Source organism: Lates calcarifer, linkage group LG4, assembly GCF_001640805.2.
Source record: "Lates calcarifer isolate ASB-BC8 linkage group LG4, TLL_Latcal_v3, whole genome shotgun sequence".
Lineage (NCBI taxonomy): Eukaryota > Metazoa > Chordata > Actinopteri > Centropomidae > Lates > Lates calcarifer.
In genome coordinates, this window is record NC_066836.1 from 22,764,874 (window position 1) to 22,783,482 (window position 18,609).

Genomic DNA, 18,609 nt, shown 5'->3' on the forward strand with positions numbered 1-18,609 from the left:
CAAAGAATCAATGAGCACAAGTAAGAGCAGGAGATCAGGCATAGGGCATGTCTCAGATTTTGTGGGAACTTCACAGAATAACCCACACCTTTCTACTGTATATCTTTATCAGAAATATGCAGAAACAAACCAAATAAACAGCATAGAAAGCAAAGTGTAATACATAAGACTGAAGCATGACACAAGTTACTGCTGTGTTCAAAAAGTTGAAATAACTTTCCACAATGACCCTGTCCCAGCAGCACAGACTGCTGACCCTGCTACATGACTGCAGATTTAATTCTATTAGGTACAACTTCAATCATTATACAAAATGTGCATATTTACTTAAAATGACTAAACCATTCAACTTTAACTATGCCCAGTATCAAACCATATGATCTCTAGTCCACTGGAGCACCTGTAAACAGTATGGAGCCTGGCCATGTAAGCATTTATACATGACCTGCTGCTACATGCGGTTAGCAATGTTGAATGTTTTAGTGATTTAAAATGCTTTATGCTTACATGGGCTGCTAGATTGTAATAAATCATCATACCAGCAACATTACATAAAGCTAACACCACTCACTGTCACTGAAGGAGAAGGGCAGTCGTTCTCTCTCTCTCTCTCTCTCTCTCTCTCTCTCTCTCTCTCTCTCTCTCTCTAACATGAAATCAAAAATTCTATTGTTGATGGCCATTATCCAAGTTGAACTCAAAGCAGAGAGATAGAATTGTCAGTTTACCTCTGGAACAATACTCAATCACTTCCCACCTGAGTAAGAAGAAGCAGGTACCCTCCTAAACAAAAGGTGGCGGTATTGCACCTAACGTTACTGTGGGCTGTCAGCAGCTTTTAATAGACAAGAAGAAGAAGAACGCCCATTTTGCTCAGACTGTACAGGCAAGTGGGCTGAAATATCAACAGACAGACAGAAGAGGACAAAGAGCTGCAATGGACGGGTAAATGTGTTCACATTTCAGCTAACGCTTCTCGGTGCACTTTGTACAGCCGGGACAGACTGAGCTGTTTACCGCACTTAGTTTAAGATAAGCTAACTGTTAGCGCAACTGCGAGGCTCGGGACTAACGTCAGCCTCCTGACAATACCAAACTCCATCAAGAAACGTGGTGGTTCATCGTTGTCTTGTTTGTGGAGAAATGTACATTAATAGAAGAACATGACCCGAGAGCATATTTCATTTATCATTTGGTTTTTCTGACTTCGGCAGTGTAACTGTTAGCAAGCTTGTTGGCAAAATATATTAATGCAGTTCATCATAGTATCACTTTCTCTCCTGTATACAATAATTGTTAACGTTAGCTAACGTTAGATAAACCTGATGCAGCCATCGGTGAGAGGGAAGTAAGTGTCTTAAATGCTTTCGTAATAAATGGTTGTGTCGGCAATTATTATTATTAGTGTGATAAGCTGTTAGCCCGTGTGTTATAAATGAAGCACGTCATAGCCAACATGGGACGAGCACCTGTCAGTTTCAGTCCTAAGGATCCTTTGTCTGAAGCTAATGTGTGCTACATACAGCCTGCCATTACTGTATACAGCGCATTATCAGAGGGGCAACAGCATGCGACGTTATAAAATTAATAAGCAATAGGTTAATTGTAAGAAAGTCTCAGATATCTAAGAACAGATTCTACTGTTATTTAACGCTGGGTCTCCAGAGGGTGTTTTTAGCAGGTTGGCCTCCATCATGGTGTTTGATGTGTTTGATGCTCCTTGTGCAGCCTCTCCCTGAAGAAAACTGATGAAAAACTTTGCTCTGTGGCTTTTAGATGTTTGTCTCAGTGTGTTAGTAGTTCTGTATGGTTTTAGTTTGTCCTGTTGATAAAAGTGCTAAGAAATATGAAATCAGAAACCAGCTCACGTAGTCATAGTTTTTCCTTCACTTCTTAATTTTTCTGATTTTGGTTATTACTTACTGATTATTGGTTAATGGACTGATGTTCCAGGGGCAGCGATTTGCTGTGCAGGACCATAATCCTCAGACTTCTGGTTTCTACCATCAATAGTTTCTGGTTTTCTTACTGTATTTTTTTTTTTTTATAATGCCTGTAAAATTTGCATAGTGCAGGATAAATGTTAATGATGTCCACAGAACTGTCAGTGCAGAGAAGATTCTCTGCATCCCCCAGTAAATTATATGATTATACTGGCTTCCAATAAACTATGCTTACTGACAGTTTATTGGACTAACAGAAGAGCAACAGAGAGGACCCCTGCCCCTGGGTCATTTGTCCATTTACTGTACTGACCAAACACAGAACAACTGATAAACATAAAGGGACACAGAGAAGTCCAACACAAAAACTATGAAAAACCAAACTAAAAGACAGGAAATACAAGCTGGATGCAAATCACTCCTCTTTGCTTTTCACATTGTAGCTCTTTGTTTTGGTTTTTGAATGATAGTAATTTTGGTTGTGTGTATGTTGTTGTTTATGATTCATACATTCATTTTTGCATTTTTACACATGGACTAATGTAACCCTATAGTTGTGGGCAGCACCAGGAGGATGGAAATATGAGTTAAATAAACCAAGATCCATGTGTTGAAGTAATTCAGACATTGCTGAATTCTTGAACTTATGAAATGTTAAATGGCTGTGTTTCTCTGTGCATTAAGAACCAGGAATCTTAAAATAAATAAATAAATAAAATATAAAAACAGCAGCTGAGTTGTTACACATTTAAATATGCCCTAAAATTTCCATCCTAGGTTAGACTGACTAATCTCCCATCCCCTTTCCTCTGAGTTAAATAATTGTATTTCCCTGAAAAATTGAAATAACATTATTTTTCTTATTTGTCTTTCTGTTTTTTTTACCGCCCTACATTCTATCCTATCTTGGCAGAGATGTTGCAGTTGGTGTGAAGGTAAGCTGTCTCTCTATTTACTGATTTTACATGAACACATTCAGTCAGCACTACTGTCCAAAAATAGGCTGGATCTTCAGTTGTTGATACCTTATTATTGTTGGATGTGAAGTTATAAAATAACATACTATAAAGATTTGTGTGAAGCAGGTTTAGGATGGTAAGAATATCATTAAGCTAAAAACGAACCGATCAGCTTCATGTATAATTTTGTCTTACATTTGCTGCTGTTATTTGCAGGTGTTACGCTGAGCAATAACAGGATGGCAGCTGCTTTTGTTGTGTATAGATTATACAATATGTTTCGTAGTATTGCATCACTGTGCTTATAATACCAACAGTTTCAGAATTATTAGAAATTGAGACATAACTGAAAGTTTGATTTGTTTTTCTGTTTGTCTTAACTTTCCAGAGAGGCTCAGATGAGCTCAACATGTATGGTAGCAGCCCCAACTCTATGACCGGTAAGCTCAACCTTAAAACAAATACAACCCACCATTATGTGCAGCAATAATCCACAACATCAGAAGTACATAGGAAGTGGTCACAAAGTCTGGTCATGGTAATACCGTAATACAGCTACACCACGGTTACATGACGTCAACGTCGCCGAGCTTTGTCATTTCATTTAGCTCTGAGCTCTTCTACAAAAGCCTTTCTTAAGCCTTAGTTAGTGATAGTTTGAAAGAGCGTGAGCAGAAACACAACGAGGCTGTAAAGGTGGACTGGTGAGTAGATGGGTTTTCATGTTAACATCCCAGACAACCTCTATAGTCTCATTAGACACTCGTTAGCAACCGCCTTTTTTAAGACATGTAAAAGCTTCAAATCACGAGTGGAGGATTTACTGACGTATTTCATGTTGTAAAATAAAACCTGAAAATGTCTTGAGCTTGTGTTAAAACCACAGACCTTGTTTCAGACATTTAACCAAAAACACACTGACTTTGGGACCGAGGGAACAGGAAGTGCTAACATGCTAACTTACTTGCTGGTTTTAGGATCATTCCTACAGCGCTCTAATTTAGAGAATCACAATGCATTTCATCGGTCACATGTCTTGAAAACAATGACATCATATAAAACACTGCTTACATCCAGCTCTGAAGGGAGAAGCACTCAGACCTCTTAGCCAGTCTTAAAGAGATGCACAGGCATACATTACATCTAGACTTACTGGGTAAACTTTTACAAAATGTTGTGTGTGTCCATTTTCAGCTAATGGCAGTGACAGTAAGAAGCAGCGTCTGGATGAATCACCTCCCTCCAGAGTTCTCCACATCAGGAAACTTCCCAATGAAGTGTCAGAGACTGAAGTCATTGCTCTGGGGCTGCCCTTTGGAAAGGTCACCAACATACTGATGCTGAAGGGGAAAAATCAGGTAAACTAGAACACAACTCTGCACTGTCCACCAAACAATTTTCTTTACAAGAAAATGGATTCTTTAAAAGCTCAGTATTACTGTGTGTTTCCAGGCATTTCTGGAGTTGGGTACAGAGGAAGCAGCCATTACTATGGTGAACTACTACACAGCTGTCACACCACAGGTATCAAATGCAGCAGTGTCTATTCATGTTTTACATTATTGTTGTGTTTCTGAGGGATGATAACTGCATGGTGTATTATATGGATCTTATTCTGTTCAGGTTAGAAACACACCTGTCTTCATCCAGTACTCCAACCACAAGGAACTCAAAACAGACTCCGCTCTGAACCAGGTATACTCACCGATATATATTTGTAAATTTGACACCATGCTTCAGCCAAACCAGATGGTTAGACCGATGTAGGATTTGATGCTGCCTCCTCAACATGTGTCCATATTTTTGTCTTTCCACACAGAGGGCCCAGGCAGTGCTACAGGCAGTGTCAGCAGTTCAGGATGGAAGCTCTCCATCTTCTGACCCAGGAGTTCTGGACCTCGCTCCTCCCCCCAGCCCTGTCCTGCGAATTATTATTGACAACATGTTCTATCCTGTGACACTGGACGTTCTTCAACAGGTAAAATCAGAACGGATTTAATATACCAAAGACCCTGCCCCACCAACACTAATGCAACTGTGACAATTATAGACTCAGCTGTGTAAATCCTGATTCTAATTGTGGTATGCTTTTGGGATGTATGCTTCATTGCTTTAAGATAGAATGTTAATAGTTAGTTTGGCAAACTGTTACTCAGATCAAGCTTGACCATGTTTCTCTGTTTTTCTCTCTGAATTATTTGGCTCTTGCAGATCTTTAGTAAATTTGGGACTGTGATGAAGATTATCACCTTCACCAAGAACAACCAGTTTCAGGCTCTGCTGCAGTTCAGTGATCCTGTCAATGCACAACAAGCTAAGCTGGTAGGATCACACATGAAAATTATGGCTGTTAAATCAGCAACCTGTCTTACATGTTTTGAGTGTTTGTGTGTGTGGGTGTGTGGGTGTGCGGGTGTGCGGGTGTGCGGGTGCATGGATGTGCAGTAGATGTACTCTATGTCCCCTCTGTCCCTCATGTCCTTGAATACAAGCAGTGTTGATAGCAAAATACACCTGTCATTCAGAAAGTATTCAGTATTTACTTTGTTCACATTTTGTTATATTGCAGCCTTATACTAAAATCATTTACTTTCATTTTCCCTCATCAGTCTTCACAACCAGGTGAAGGCATCTGAATACACTTTTAGAGTTAATCTCAGTGAATTAACAGAGGTCTTCTGTCTCATTCTGCCTGTTTATGCACAGTGTTCAGAATATGTTAACATCTTATTTTTCAACATTCTTGGCATGAGAGCTAAACAGCTATATTGGTCCTTTTTAGAACTGTAAATTGTCATGCTTAGTATTTATTGTGGTTGGAAAAAAAATCCATATCAAGATTGTCTATGTAAAAATCACTACTGTTCTATAATACTGTGTATTGTTGTCACATATCTTTAAACTCCCAAATATCAGGCTATAACTGGCATAAAACAATCTATGATCTGTATGAAGAAAAAAAAAACACTGTGAGAACATATTGATTTTTTTTCTCCGTCTTTCACTGCTTTGCACCAGTCTTTGGATGGACAGAACATCTATAATTCATGCTGTACTCTGCGGATAGACTTCAGTAAACTGGTCAACCTCAATGTCAAATACAACAATGATAAGAGTCGAGACTACACCAGACCTGACCTTCCTACTGGAGATGGAGAGGCAACCAACAAGGATCATTCTTTATTGGGTAAATACACTTCTGCCTTTATCTCTCTACACCACATCCATCCATATCTCCCCCCAGGATATCCATAGAACTTTACAGTTCCACTCACAGCCCCCTTCTAGGTCATTTTATTTGCCAGTTGTGCAGCTCAGATGTATCTATTCAGTTCATTTCAGTTTTATTTAAATAGCACCAATCACAACATACATTGTCTTTAAGCACCTTACAGCCCTTACTATACCATAGAGAGAAATCCAACAGTTCCCACAACGAGCAGCATATGTGACAGTGGAGAGGGAAAACTCCCTTTTAACAGGAAGACACCTCTAGCAGAAGCAGACTCAGGGCGAGTGGCCGTCTGCCTCATCTGTCTTGGTCAAAGGTCAGAGGTCAGAGGTTAAGATGAGGTAGTAAATGTGAAGCCAAAGATAGGTCTCTTGGGAAAGATGCACCTCTTTGGCTCAGCACCTTTCCAGCCTATAGATCCTCACCCTTTCCACTCTGCCTCTGTTTGTGTGTTAGAATGACAGGTCCATTATATTAAAGGCAGATAGATAGTTGGACCTTAATGCCCTCCAGCAGTGAGTGTGCATCAGTGGTGGCATAGCATAATAGAGAGAAACAAATTGATGACTTTCCCATTCATAATTAAAGGTATGTGCAGCATGTAGGATAGGAAATCCATCTCCACAGTGTCATGATAGTTCATAAATGTACTTTCAGTATGCAGAAATAAAGCAGTTTGCTTGAAACCAGAAAAATGACCACTGAGATATAAACTTGGTTGCACTTGTCCTTGCTTTTCTAGAGCCTTTGTTTTCTATCAGCATGTCATGCTTTGATAGACATTAGTCAGCTAACATGACACACAGAATCGCATTAAGAAGTAGCAGCTACCAGCATTAATACCACCCACCAACCCAGCCTGCATGAGCTTGTTACAGGTCATATAGGTCATATCAGTCTGTCTTTTGGCTGGAGGACATTCTTCACAGTTCTAAGCACAGTTGGACTGAACTATTATCATAGTTCTTAGGACATGCTCAGTGTTTTTATTGGCAGTTTGAATGCAAACAGAACAAAAGCCCTTGAAGGTGTGTAGTTGTCAGGGGAGTTACCCAGTGGGCAGTACATCACAAGGACAACGTCTAATATGACACTTGAGGATTAATACTTGCCCTAGAGAATGTGCTCCAGAATTGATGAAATTCTGTCCATCGAGTTTTGATGTACTTTTTTGGTGAATGTGGCACCGTCTAATGGTCAGGCACAAATTTTTTTGGGAGGCCTATTCCTAAACAAGGACTGGAAAAACTGTTAATGAATTATGGCCAGTTTCCTGCATTTGTAATAGCCAAGAACATGCAGCAGCAGTTTGAGCCAGTTTGAGTTTTCTTAAAACTAGGCCATGTTTGTAGATGTTTAATTAATTGTATTTGGAACTGTTGCCTTAAAACCAGAGAAAACAGTTGTTTATATATTCATTTTTATATTGCTCTAAAGCAGAGAATCAACAACCAGAATTCATTGCACACAGTGGCTGCCAGGCTGCTCCTTTTATGGGTATTTTCCACAGGGTTTCTACTGTGAGAGCACTGAGAGTCAAGAACCTCTGAGTCTGCATCGTCCATGTCAGCTCAGTTTGCGAGACAATGGTGGAGAGAGAAAACCAAAACCTACTATTCATATAAGATATTTTACCAAAAATGTTGCTTTAAAAGTTTTTATTACATGGCTACATTAAACAGGTTAGCTTTGTTTGCACATTTACACACTTTGCTTCATGCGTCTTTGCACATTAAGACTAAACGTTTGTTTACGTTTGTTTTAGCCCATTTGCTAAAAATCATTCTGTACATTTATTGTTTGCCTGCAGGGTGTGTTTATCCATTAACATAACTTGTGAATGCCATGCTTCTCATTAGCCAACTCTTAAATTTCTAAGCCTCTCACCAGTGTCTGACACACCTGTGTGGAAAATTAACAAATCAGTTCACACTTTCACCATCACTACGAGAAGAAGTAAAACTGAGAAAGTTCATTCATTGATATGACTTTTTCCAGCACGTTTCAAGATTCTGTGTGATAATTTTCATAACATCTTGACTAACCAAAAGTTTCATGCATGGCTGAAAAATCGATTCAAAACTCTAAAAACTATGGTATGCATAGATTTGCAGTAAAGCCAAGTCTGAATACCTTCTGAAGCTGCTGTGCCTATAGCCCACTCCCCAGACTGGGGAACAAGAGGAATCAAGCTGAAAATTGATGAAGTCATCTTTTAAAATACAAAAACATGTGCTGCCTAAGAGATCACCTCCTAACACTGCAAGTGATGGGATACGAAATGGACAATCCTTGCTCTGTGTAAAAAACATATAGAGAGTTTAAGTTAAAGTGGGTGTCTTCCAAATTTAGTCTTGGTATGAAATGTGTTGGTTGACTGTGACAGTTTATTTATCTTATATTTGTGGCCCTGCCCTGTTCAGAGAACAGTTTGGTTTGGGATCTGTGCTGATAACCAGTTGCAGAAATCTAGAACTATTCAGTGCTAAAGTTTAGTTTTACTTTTGTTTAATCTGGTCTTTTTATGTTTCACAAAGCCCAGCATGTTGGCATATTGTCATAACTCAAGTTTAACCTGACATTGATGTGTAGTCTGTTAGGAGCCAGATAAATGTAACTGAATTTCACTTAGTTTCTGGTGCCTCCACTAGAACCAGCCTCATAGTGTATAGCAGTTTCAGAAAGTCTTCAGGCACTTTCACTTTCTGCACTTAATTGTCAGAGTCTTAATTCAGATGTTTGTTTTCAGCCTCTGTGGCAGCAGTTAGAGCTTCAGTCTTGTTGGTTCAGTCTCTACAGTCTTTGAACACCTGGATTTGGGCAGTTTATCCCATTCTTCCTGACAGATCCTCTCCAGCTCCGTCAGATTGGATGGAAGTGTCTGAACTGCCATCTTCAGGTCTCTCCACAGATGTTCTGTGGGGTTTCAGTCTGCTCTGTGGCTGCTCCACTCAGGGACAGTCAGAGATGTGTCCCACCAAGCTTCACTGTAGGGTGGTATGATCCAGGTGATGATCAGTGCCTGGTGTTGACCGGAGTGTTTGGAATTTCAGAGAATCTTCCTCATGCTCATCATGAGTCATCGGGAGTCATTGAAATGCTGTACCAGGCTCTACCATAATGGTGTGATTGATGCTGAGATGGTTGTCTCCATCTCTGCGGAGGACTGAAGCTCTGTTAGACTCCCCATTGGGGTCTTGGTCTCCTCCCTGACCAAAACCCTTCTTTCCCAGTTCCTCAGTTTGGTTGGATGGACTCTAGGAAGAGTCCTGGTTCCAGTCTCACAGTTGTTTAGGCCACTGTGCTCCTGGGAACACTCAGAGCTTTAGAAATGCCTTTATACTCTTGTCCTGATCACTGCAGATTAATCACAGAGGTCTACAGAGAGCTTCTTGGACTTCATGTCCTGGTCTTTGTCCTGACATGCTGACTGAATGGTGGTACCTTATATACACAGGTCTGGACCTTTCTAAACTCTGTCCTGTCAATTCAGTTTGCCACAGGTGGACTCCAGTCAAGTTCTAAACATGGGTTATTGAGTGTGAATTGATGGGCAAAAATGACAAGTTTATCCATTCTAAATCAAATTTACAACACACACAAAGAGTCTATTAGCACATTTTATTGTGAGGTGTGAGAACTTAATATTTACTCATCACGGTATAATGTTACAGTTCACTAATCTACTGACTTATGTCAATCTAGTTACTTGTGATAACTGTAGTTTTGAGTGCCCGGTAGGAAAAGTATTTTGTGGTATAAATCTAGTTGTCATTGTCTTGTAGGTACCCCATCTGGAGCGCTAGCTTCCTACTCTAGTGGAGGAAGTTACTCATCTTCTCTCTCCCTCTCGCAGGGTGGAGGTATCTATCTTTTATTTTTTTGTAATTCTGTTTTTCCATCACTCTGTCTGTTTTCTGTCCTGTCTCTCGTGTCCTGCCGTGGTTGTCTGAATGTGCAAAGGCTGGAAAGGTTTTCTTTCAGTGACCACACTGGTTGGTTGATATTACAGATAAATTAATAGATGTGGTCTGAGCATGTTGATGAATGTTTTCCTGTGAATGGACTGAGATTGTTGGTTGAAATAATACTGACTGCTTTGTTGGTTTATGCATGTTCTGGATTAGAGCACACTAACTCCCTCTCCTGAGGCTGTATCCTGCTCACAGTTACAGTATATCCCTATATGTTTCATTATTAAGTACCATATTTATATACAAACACAGCACTAATCTCTATTTCTAATTTAGTATTCATGTAATTATAATAAGTAACAAAGCATTCAAAACAAACCTGTTTTCACTGCAGTGACATATGAGAGATAATCGCCTCTGAAACCGTCAGCCATTTCATTATTTCCCATCTTCTCCTTAACCAGCTTTTAATTACATTTCAAGTGGGAGAGTATATAATCCTTCATTACACTGAGCACATAGTTGGTGTAGATGAATGACTTATCAGGGGTTTGAGTCATGTATTTTTGAAATTATGTTTTGGGCGTTTCTGGACAGTGTAGGTGGGAGTGGGTTTTGACACACTGAGATACAGGGGCTGCTGTGGTTAAGGACCAGATCTGAGTCATTAACACAGTTACTTAATGACTGTACGTTACAGTGTCCATAATGTTCAGTACAGAAACTACTGAAGCAGCTCTGTTGACTGTTTATACTGAAATTCTTCACTGCCACCAACTTTCCAACGCACCTGTACATGTTAGTGTGTGTCTTGATGAAGTTGAAGCTTAGGTTTTAACACTGATGAAGAGCTCACCAGCTCTTTAACCTGAAGATTAACTAGGCTTGAATTACATTTACATGGTATCATGTGGCACATCACCATCCCTGGTTTGGATATCTTTTCTCTTTTCTCCTCATATTCTGATTTTCATGCATGTATTGCTGTGCTTTAGCATGCTGAGTAATTGTTAAACAGATTGTGTATGTATTGTTGACAATACATACAAGTTCATGTAATTTTTTTGCATTGTACAGTTGAAGTTAACAAGTCTTTTTACTGCCATAGTTTTAAACGTGTAGTTTTCTGCTGTTCTGTTCTGATGTGTTTCTTGTTTTTTACTTTCCTAACAGGAGCCATTAGTCCTCTGAGTGCTGCAGCAGCGGCAGCAGCAGCAGCAGGTCGAGTTGCTCTGTCTGGGTCTGGAGTGTCAGGAGTCCTGTTGGCGTCCAACCTAAATGAAGAGGTACACTAACCATAAATACAACTTGACTGTGAGCGTTTCCAGACTCTGCTCTAACTCAGTACAGCTAGTGAACAGACACTGCTGAATGCTTTTCCTGTGTCACTGGCAGTAGACTGAATTCCTGTGTGGATGTGTGGTTGTATGTGTGCACTGTACAGCATGAGTTATCATGCATCCTCCACCAATCTGAAGTCCATGTAGTATAATTTCAGATGGATTAAAGTCACAGTGTGAGTGAAGGTCCTTGGGGGAGGGGAGGGGGTGCGGGGGTAACTTACCTTACTTTGTGAAATACAAAGAAAGAGTACATTAACTCCATAGACTATGGAGTTATCTCAGTGGTGGCTAAACCTCTACATATGACTGTATACTTCTCTTTGACTTGTGTTTGCTCTGTCAATTTTCTGTTAGAGTGTAATATGTGTGCCTTCTCTGTCATCTGTATCTCTATACCTACAGTACCTGTTGCCTGTGTCTGTGTCCCATCTCTCTGTCAGAGCCCGTCTCTCTCTGTCTGTCTTTGTCCCTCTCATGCTCCTATGGAGAGGGACTCCATAGTGGACTGGTGGTTTTCACACTTCTGCCCTCTTCTGGTAAAGTCTTGGTGCAGCAGCTGTATCTTGGCTGTTTGGTAACACCACTCAGTTCTCTCTGGTGACCCAGCAGCTTGATAGCAGCTCCTGTGTACACCTGAGAGTATGCTCACTAAAATCCAGTGGCTAGGTAGTGTTCGAGTGTGGTGTGGCCACTTTTCATGTTGTGAGTGTTGAATCCAAGGGCTGGTTTTTCACTGACTTGTTCATCTTCTTTTAAGTGTGTCCTTAAATAGGCAGACTGTGGCACATTTTAGTCATTTTCATACAGAACCCTATTTTCTTGGAAACCCAGATATCTGTGCTTTCAATGGTACTGTTCATGTTAATTAATGTGTCACAAACTGAAAGTCTTGTGACAATAATAGACTCTGATAACACAGTATACTGAATGTTTATTCAAAGGTGATTGTTATTGCCATGAGGACACCGGTCCTGTTTGGAAATTACTTGTCCTAGATTATTAAGATCTGAGGACATTTTTTGTCTCAGAGAAATGTAAAGATCTTTCCATCAAAGAAACTGAATTTGCAGTGTTTATGTACAGTCCTCATGTATCTCAGTGATAGACAATTATCTGTTGGCCGTCTGCCTCCTTCTGGTTTGATACCCCCTGCCACGCAGTCTCTCATCCACTTATTTATTTCCTGATGTTTTCATCCATCCATTTTTTAATGTGTTATTTTCTACCTTCCTCCCATCATTTGTTTTCCTCACTGATAAATGCATCCAGCAGGGTGTGTGTGTGTGTGCGTGTGCATGTGTGTGCACGTACTTCTGTCTTTGTGAGGACCAGTTTTAGACCTTGGTCTCAGGGCTCAGGTTAGAGTAAGGGGTTAGGGAATGTATTATGTCAGTGAGTGTCTTCATGAAGATAGAAGTACAAGTGTGTGTGTCTGTGCGCACACATTTTTGCGTGTGTGTGTGTGTGTGTGTGTGTGTGTGGAAACAAGCCAGCGATCATTCAGACTCCGTTGATGTCCCACTGATGCTCTGTTTACTGACCTCTGCTTTGGTTTTTGTCCTCCTCTCCTCCTTTCTCCCTCCCCCCCCCCTTTCCTCCCTCCTCTGCACCTCCCCTCATATTTATTTTCCCTCCATTTGACTCCTTTTTGCCATACATCCTTTAATGTCATACACTTATCTTACCCCCCACCCCCCTCTTATGTATGTTTACCTCAATTTGCGTTCATCTCCTTTTCCCCCTCCTCACTTTTCTTATTCCGGTCTAACATGACTTTGGCTTTGCCGTTTTGACCCACTCTCCCAACCCCCCCATGCCTTCCATCTTTGCTCCACTCCTCATCATCATGGAAACCACCACCTACCCCCTCGTCCAACGCTGGGCGGTCTGATCTCTACCTTCGTCTCTCCTTCTTCCTCCTCCTCTGCTCCTCTTCTTCCTGTCCTCTGCTCTGCGGTCTCTCTCTCTAAAGATGGTCACGCCTCAAAGTCTCTTTACCCTCTTCGGTATGTTCAACCTCTACTACTCTATCTGTATATCTCTCTCTGTTAATCCAATTTTGTTCACTTTCTTCAGTGATGTCGTGGACACGCTTATTCCTCTGTATCTCTCTGTGTCTCTGAGCCTCTCTCTATCATATTATACACTACAGAGTTAAATCTGCCTATGTCGCTACACGATAAAACAGTGAGTCTGAGAGACTGTGTTTGGTCAGCTTACCTTTAACTGATGAGAACAAAGACACCAAAACCATCCATGTGTTGTTGAAACACTAAAGTTAAACCAGATTGACAGTTGTAGGCTAGGATTCTGTCACATGTGGTATTCCTGACAGTGCAGCCTGTACTGTGGTCATGTTGCCTGTCACAGCCTCACAGATCTGTGTCCAAACACCATGCCATGCTTTCTTCACGTTCTCTCCTTATAACAGATCTAACATGTAGATGTAGACTGAGGTCAGACTGACTGCAGAGTCATTACTGATTCACATGGTGTTTATGTGAAGCAGCTATAATTTGTGGTAACAATAGTTAGCACAGCAGCAGAATTCATCAGAGCGCTGATTGCACAGAAAGAATGACCTGTTGGCTGAAGGGAGGAGGAGGAGGAAGGTGTTGGATCTGTTACCCAGTTGACAAAATACCTGATCCACTACACTCTGATGCCAACAAACCTTTTATTGAACATTCTATCAGTCATTGTGCTTTTATATAAGCAGAACAATCTATGTAATATGTCATATTGGTAGGTTCCTCATCTTTGTAAATAGTGCTCTCTGTAAGCCAGTCTCTCTACATGGCCACAGATTATTACAGACAGAGGACTGTCTGGTCCAGGTTTTACTAAACTAAAAGGTCAACCCAGAGCCTGTTATCAGCACAGTGTTTGTTAAATGGTTTTGTGTAGAACACTGGAGCCTCCACTCTACCAGGGACACCAGGATCATTTTAGTGTTTATGTTCTCACCACGTTAATGGTTAAGTTGATCACGACATTCCAGTGTACTCACTGAGACTCTTTCTAGCTTTTAAATCCTCTGCATCTCTTCCTTTCTTTTTGCCTCTTTCTCTAGATTTTGTATTAATAAAGTGCAGTCATAGTGCACCTTTTCATTTTATTCTACAACTTTGCTGTTGGGATCACCTGCCACTCAGTCACCTAAATTAGACACAAGGGTCACATTAAACCTACGTATTTGTCCTTACACTGACTGGGCTAATTTTACCCACTCCAGGATATCCACTCAGACAAAAATGATCTTCTTAGAAGGCCCAAAAAGAACATACTGTTTTTTTCCAGGTCTTCCTTTTACATTTACTGTTTCCTCATACAGTATGTTTCTGTCTTAGGTTAGTGCAGACAGTCATTCAGAAAATATATCTTTTCCCCACTCTGTCCATTTATAGTTTTACTATTTTAATGTCGTAGTCGAGCTGATTTGTGAGTCGTGCACATGCTGTTGAGTGAAGACATTAACTATTCAGCCAGGTGTCAGCTTCAGGTATGCGTCAGTGGTAAAGCTCAGCTCAGGTGTCTGACTTGATTGAGTTTCTAATGGAAGTCAAATCGGAAGATTCCATCTTTTCTTTTCATTTGTCTTTCTGGCACTAACTTTATTCCTTCCATCCTTCACACCTCTCCTTTTTTATCTTGGTCGGCTCCATCTCTCCTGCTCTGTCTGTTCTGTCCTCCTCATCTTCTCCTCTACCCTGCTCTCTCTGGCTTGCTCTCTCCGGTCTGCCTCTCTCTCTCTCTCTCTCTCTCTCTCTCTCTCTCTCTCTCTCTCTCTCTCTCTCTCTCTCTCTCTCTCTCTCTTCTCTCTTCTCTCTTCTCTTCTCTCTCGTGCTCTCTATACCTTCAGGAGTCTATGGTGATGTCCAGAGGGTGAAGATCCTCTACAACAAAAAGGACAGCGCTCTGATCCAGCTGTCTGATGGCAACCAGGCTCAGCTGGGTGAGTTTTCAATGTTTGTCTGTCAGGACCACAAAATAAGATTAATTGAGAAGAAGTGGTTGTTTAAGTCCTGAGGAGGTCACTTGCTAGTCCCAGGTGTGTGAGAATGAGAGAGGTCAATCAAGAAATTCATGTTTTTGTCTGCAAAGAATTGTCAATGCTGGGAATGAAGTATAATGTAAGGTTAAAGGGTTATCTGTGTAGATCAGTGTCACTTCTAGTGGATGTGATATGATAAATGTACTAACCTGCTCGTATTTTCCCTTGTCTCACCTGTAGCTATGAGTCACCTGAATGGTCAAAAGGTGTTTGGTAAAGTGATGAGAGTGACGCTGTCCAAACATCAAACTGTGGCTCTGCCCAGAGAAGGACTGGATGACCAGCTGCTAACTAAAGGTAAGAGGACATCTGCAGTCTGTCACTGTCTCTGTAACTGGTTATTAGACATGAAGCTGTGATGGTGCCAGATGAAATGTTAAGTCAGTAACTGTCAGATCAGATATTCACAGATCCATGAAGGTCCTTCTACTCACAGCAATGACTTTTGACCCAGGGAGCTACTGGTTTCAAAACACCGTGAAATTAAATTAGAACCTGCGTCAGCATTGACTGGTGTATATTCGCTGATCAGCCACAACATTAAAGCCACTTGCATGATATTGGTCTACAACAATTTTAAATTGGGTGGCATTTATCAAAGTAACATCCAGATGAATATCAGGTCCCAAGGTTTCCCTGAAGAACTTTGTGTTGTAGAGATGATTTCAGGTTATTCACTTCACTCTGTCTGTGGTGTTTACAGATGTCATCAGATTGGATCTAGGATCGGTGTATAACAGCCTTCAGGTGTCTTCAGGAGGCACGTCCTGCTGTGGAGGTCTGAAATGAAATCTGTGTGGAGCTGACAAAGAAATGAGTTCATCAGACCTCTGTCCCCTCCTCACCTCAGAGTGAGCACACCACATGTTCCAACCTGACTGTTGGCAGTAGAGTTGAATTGTGGGTAGAATGTGTGTGGAATATATCTGCTGTCATTTGATTAAAATGTAATGAAAGTTTTTTTCTGTTCTTTGAATCTGTAAAGGTTGAGTAAAGCAGTAACACACACAGTCAATGTCTAAGTTGTGATTACACTGATAGAACAATAATAACAGTGATATCTGACCCATCATTACTGTCGTCGTGTTTTTGTTGGACAGATTTCTCTGGCTCTCCACTCCATCGCTTTAAGAAACCAGGATCCAAGAACTTCCAGAATATCTTTCCTCCCTCTGCAACACTTCATCTCTCCAATATCAGGTACTACAACACTACATACGAGTCTGACTACTTCCTGTTTGTGTCAGTCAGGCAGATAGTTTGATGAGTGTAGCACTCTGTTGACTTGATGCTGCTGTGCTTTGAGCCTGTAAACAGTTAGTCTTTTTTACTGCCCAGGGATGGTGTTGGAGAGGATGATCTGCGTCTTCTGTTCTCTAACAGTGGAGGAACAGTCAAGGCCTTCAAGTTCTTCCAGTAAGAAACTATTCAGTGTCATGCTCTTTCTAAAACTGTCTGCAGCCTCTAACCTGAATTCTGTTTCAGGAGATGTGTGAGTGGATGAAAAGCAGATGATCTGTGAAACCACATAAATGATATTTGCACAGGGAGGAGCACAGAGGCTTGTTCTGCTCTGGGCTGACCTTCCCAGGAAGTAAACAGAGCCATGCAGTCTAAACGTCTCTGTTTGTCTCTCTCTCCATCAGGGACCGTAAGATGGCCTTGATCCAGATGTCCTCAGTAGAGGAGGCAATCCAGGCTCTGATGGATCTTCACAACTATGACATGGGAGGGAATCACCATCTAAAAGTTTCCTTTTCAAAGTCCACCATCTAACCCTCACAGCGACTCCTAAACCTTAAGATCCAGACGAGTGAGGAAGTCTCTTTAGTTTCCTCCTCTCACCATGTTCTGTTCAACTCCTCTGCACAAACCCTCAAACCTTAAACGATGTAGTACATCACACATAATGTGATTCATTGTCCAACATGTAAAATGAAAAACAATTACACGTCAGGAAGTTTCTGTTTAAATATACAGAATTCCATAAAGTCTTGACCAATAGAAACAGTACTTACCCCCCCCTCAGTCAGGTTGTAAAGTTCACAGATTCCTGCTTTTACCCTTAAAACATCTGGAGAGCAACTAAGCACCAGCTGATGTCATCTGTCCTGACCTCCACAGTTTCACCTTTCACCTGCAGCAGTGATGGAAGCCCTTTTACACAGCTCATTACCTTTAAGGCTGTAGGGGAGGTACGTGTGAGAGTCCTCTTAATGCTGATACTGTGTGATCTGTGTGTAAAAGGGGCTGTGGAGGTGTACTGCTGGGTGTGTCAGTACATGGTGACATCACTGTCAGGTGTGGTTACAGGTGCAGCAGAGCGTACCTCTGACCACGCCCTGCAGTGATGCAGAGTGCGGCCCGAGGTGAAGCAGACCTGACCTCTCCCTGTCTCAGCCGTCACCATGGCAGCAGACTCTCTGACTTCCTGTAATTAATGAGCCCTTTTTTCTGTATGTGTCACCACCTCAAACTACCACTGTTCAGACAGTCACATGACCAGTTTCCTCATCAGTCATGTGACTTCTGCCCTCCTGTCATGTGTACTTGTCTTTGGACGGTGCAGTTTTTGGCACACACGTCCTTATGTGTTCAAACCTCATCCTGTTCCTTCAGTGTGTTCTGAGACCTTGGGACATTTTATTCCAAGCTACAGGCATAATGGAGAGTAGATAGTGTTCTCACTCTGTGATTCACTCTGCTCTCTCCTCATCTGTGACGTAAATATGAGCAGCACCCGGTGTTAGTGAACCAGATGCAGCTGCAGCACACACAGCCACAACACCAGACTAACTGAAATCTGAGAAACCTGCCTCAGAGGTAGAATAAACTGTGTGTGGAGAGATTTCCAGTTTCTGTCAACTGTAAACAATCAGTGAGACACACAACATGTCCATCTGACTAAAGCAGCAGGTTCGTCAGAGCTGCTCTGTGGGGGTGTTTCAAGGCATTCTGGGAAATGTGAATCATAATTAGAGGCTAATGAGGCTTGTTGAGGACAGTGGAGACCCTTTCCAAAATAACTCCGAATGTATTGACTATGATGATCCAGAGGTGTACTGTTCCTGTTTCAATCCCATCCCCAGTCCCCTGAAAACATTACTGTGAGTGCACGCACACACACACACACACACACACACACTGTTTTGGTCTCAACATGT

The 18,609-nt window shown here is 41.4% G+C and overlaps 1 protein-coding gene across 2 annotated transcripts; it reads left to right on the forward strand.

Annotated features, from left to right (window-relative positions):
- Positions 1-842: 842 nt before the first annotated feature.
- LOC108884499 (polypyrimidine tract-binding protein 2) lies at positions 843-17,561 on the forward strand. 2 transcript variants are annotated; one of them, XM_018678406.2, is made up of 17 exons: positions 843-945; positions 2,857-2,878; positions 3,291-3,342; positions 4,097-4,260; positions 4,355-4,426; positions 4,526-4,597; positions 4,722-4,880; positions 5,114-5,224; positions 5,921-6,089; positions 9,920-9,997; positions 11,222-11,334; positions 13,364-13,397; positions 15,254-15,346; positions 15,626-15,742; positions 16,546-16,645; positions 16,784-16,861; positions 17,092-17,561. In XM_018678406.2, exons 1-17 carry the CDS (start codon positions 938-940, stop codon positions 17,219-17,221), a joined length of 1,572 nt encoding a protein of 523 aa, XP_018533922.1. In that variant the 5' UTR covers positions 843-937; the 3' UTR covers positions 17,222-17,561. The 2 variants fall into 2 exon arrangements, with proteins under 2 accessions (XP_018533922.1, XP_018533923.1); XM_018678407.2 differs by lacking the exon at positions 9,920-9,997 and having other exon boundaries at positions 857-945.
- The last annotated feature ends 1,048 nt before the right edge of the window (positions 17,562-18,609 follow it).

Bases quoted from the DNA above. Each gene is read 5' to 3' on its own strand.
- LOC108884499 (XM_018678406.2), top strand. The intron at 3,343-4,096 runs GTAAGCTCAACC...GTCCATTTTCAG, and splicing joins CAGCCCCAACTCTATGACCG to CTAATGGCAGTGACAGTAAG. The intron at 16,646-16,783 runs GTACTACAACAC...TTTACTGCCCAG, and splicing joins CTTCATCTCTCCAATATCAG to GGATGGTGTTGGAGAGGATG.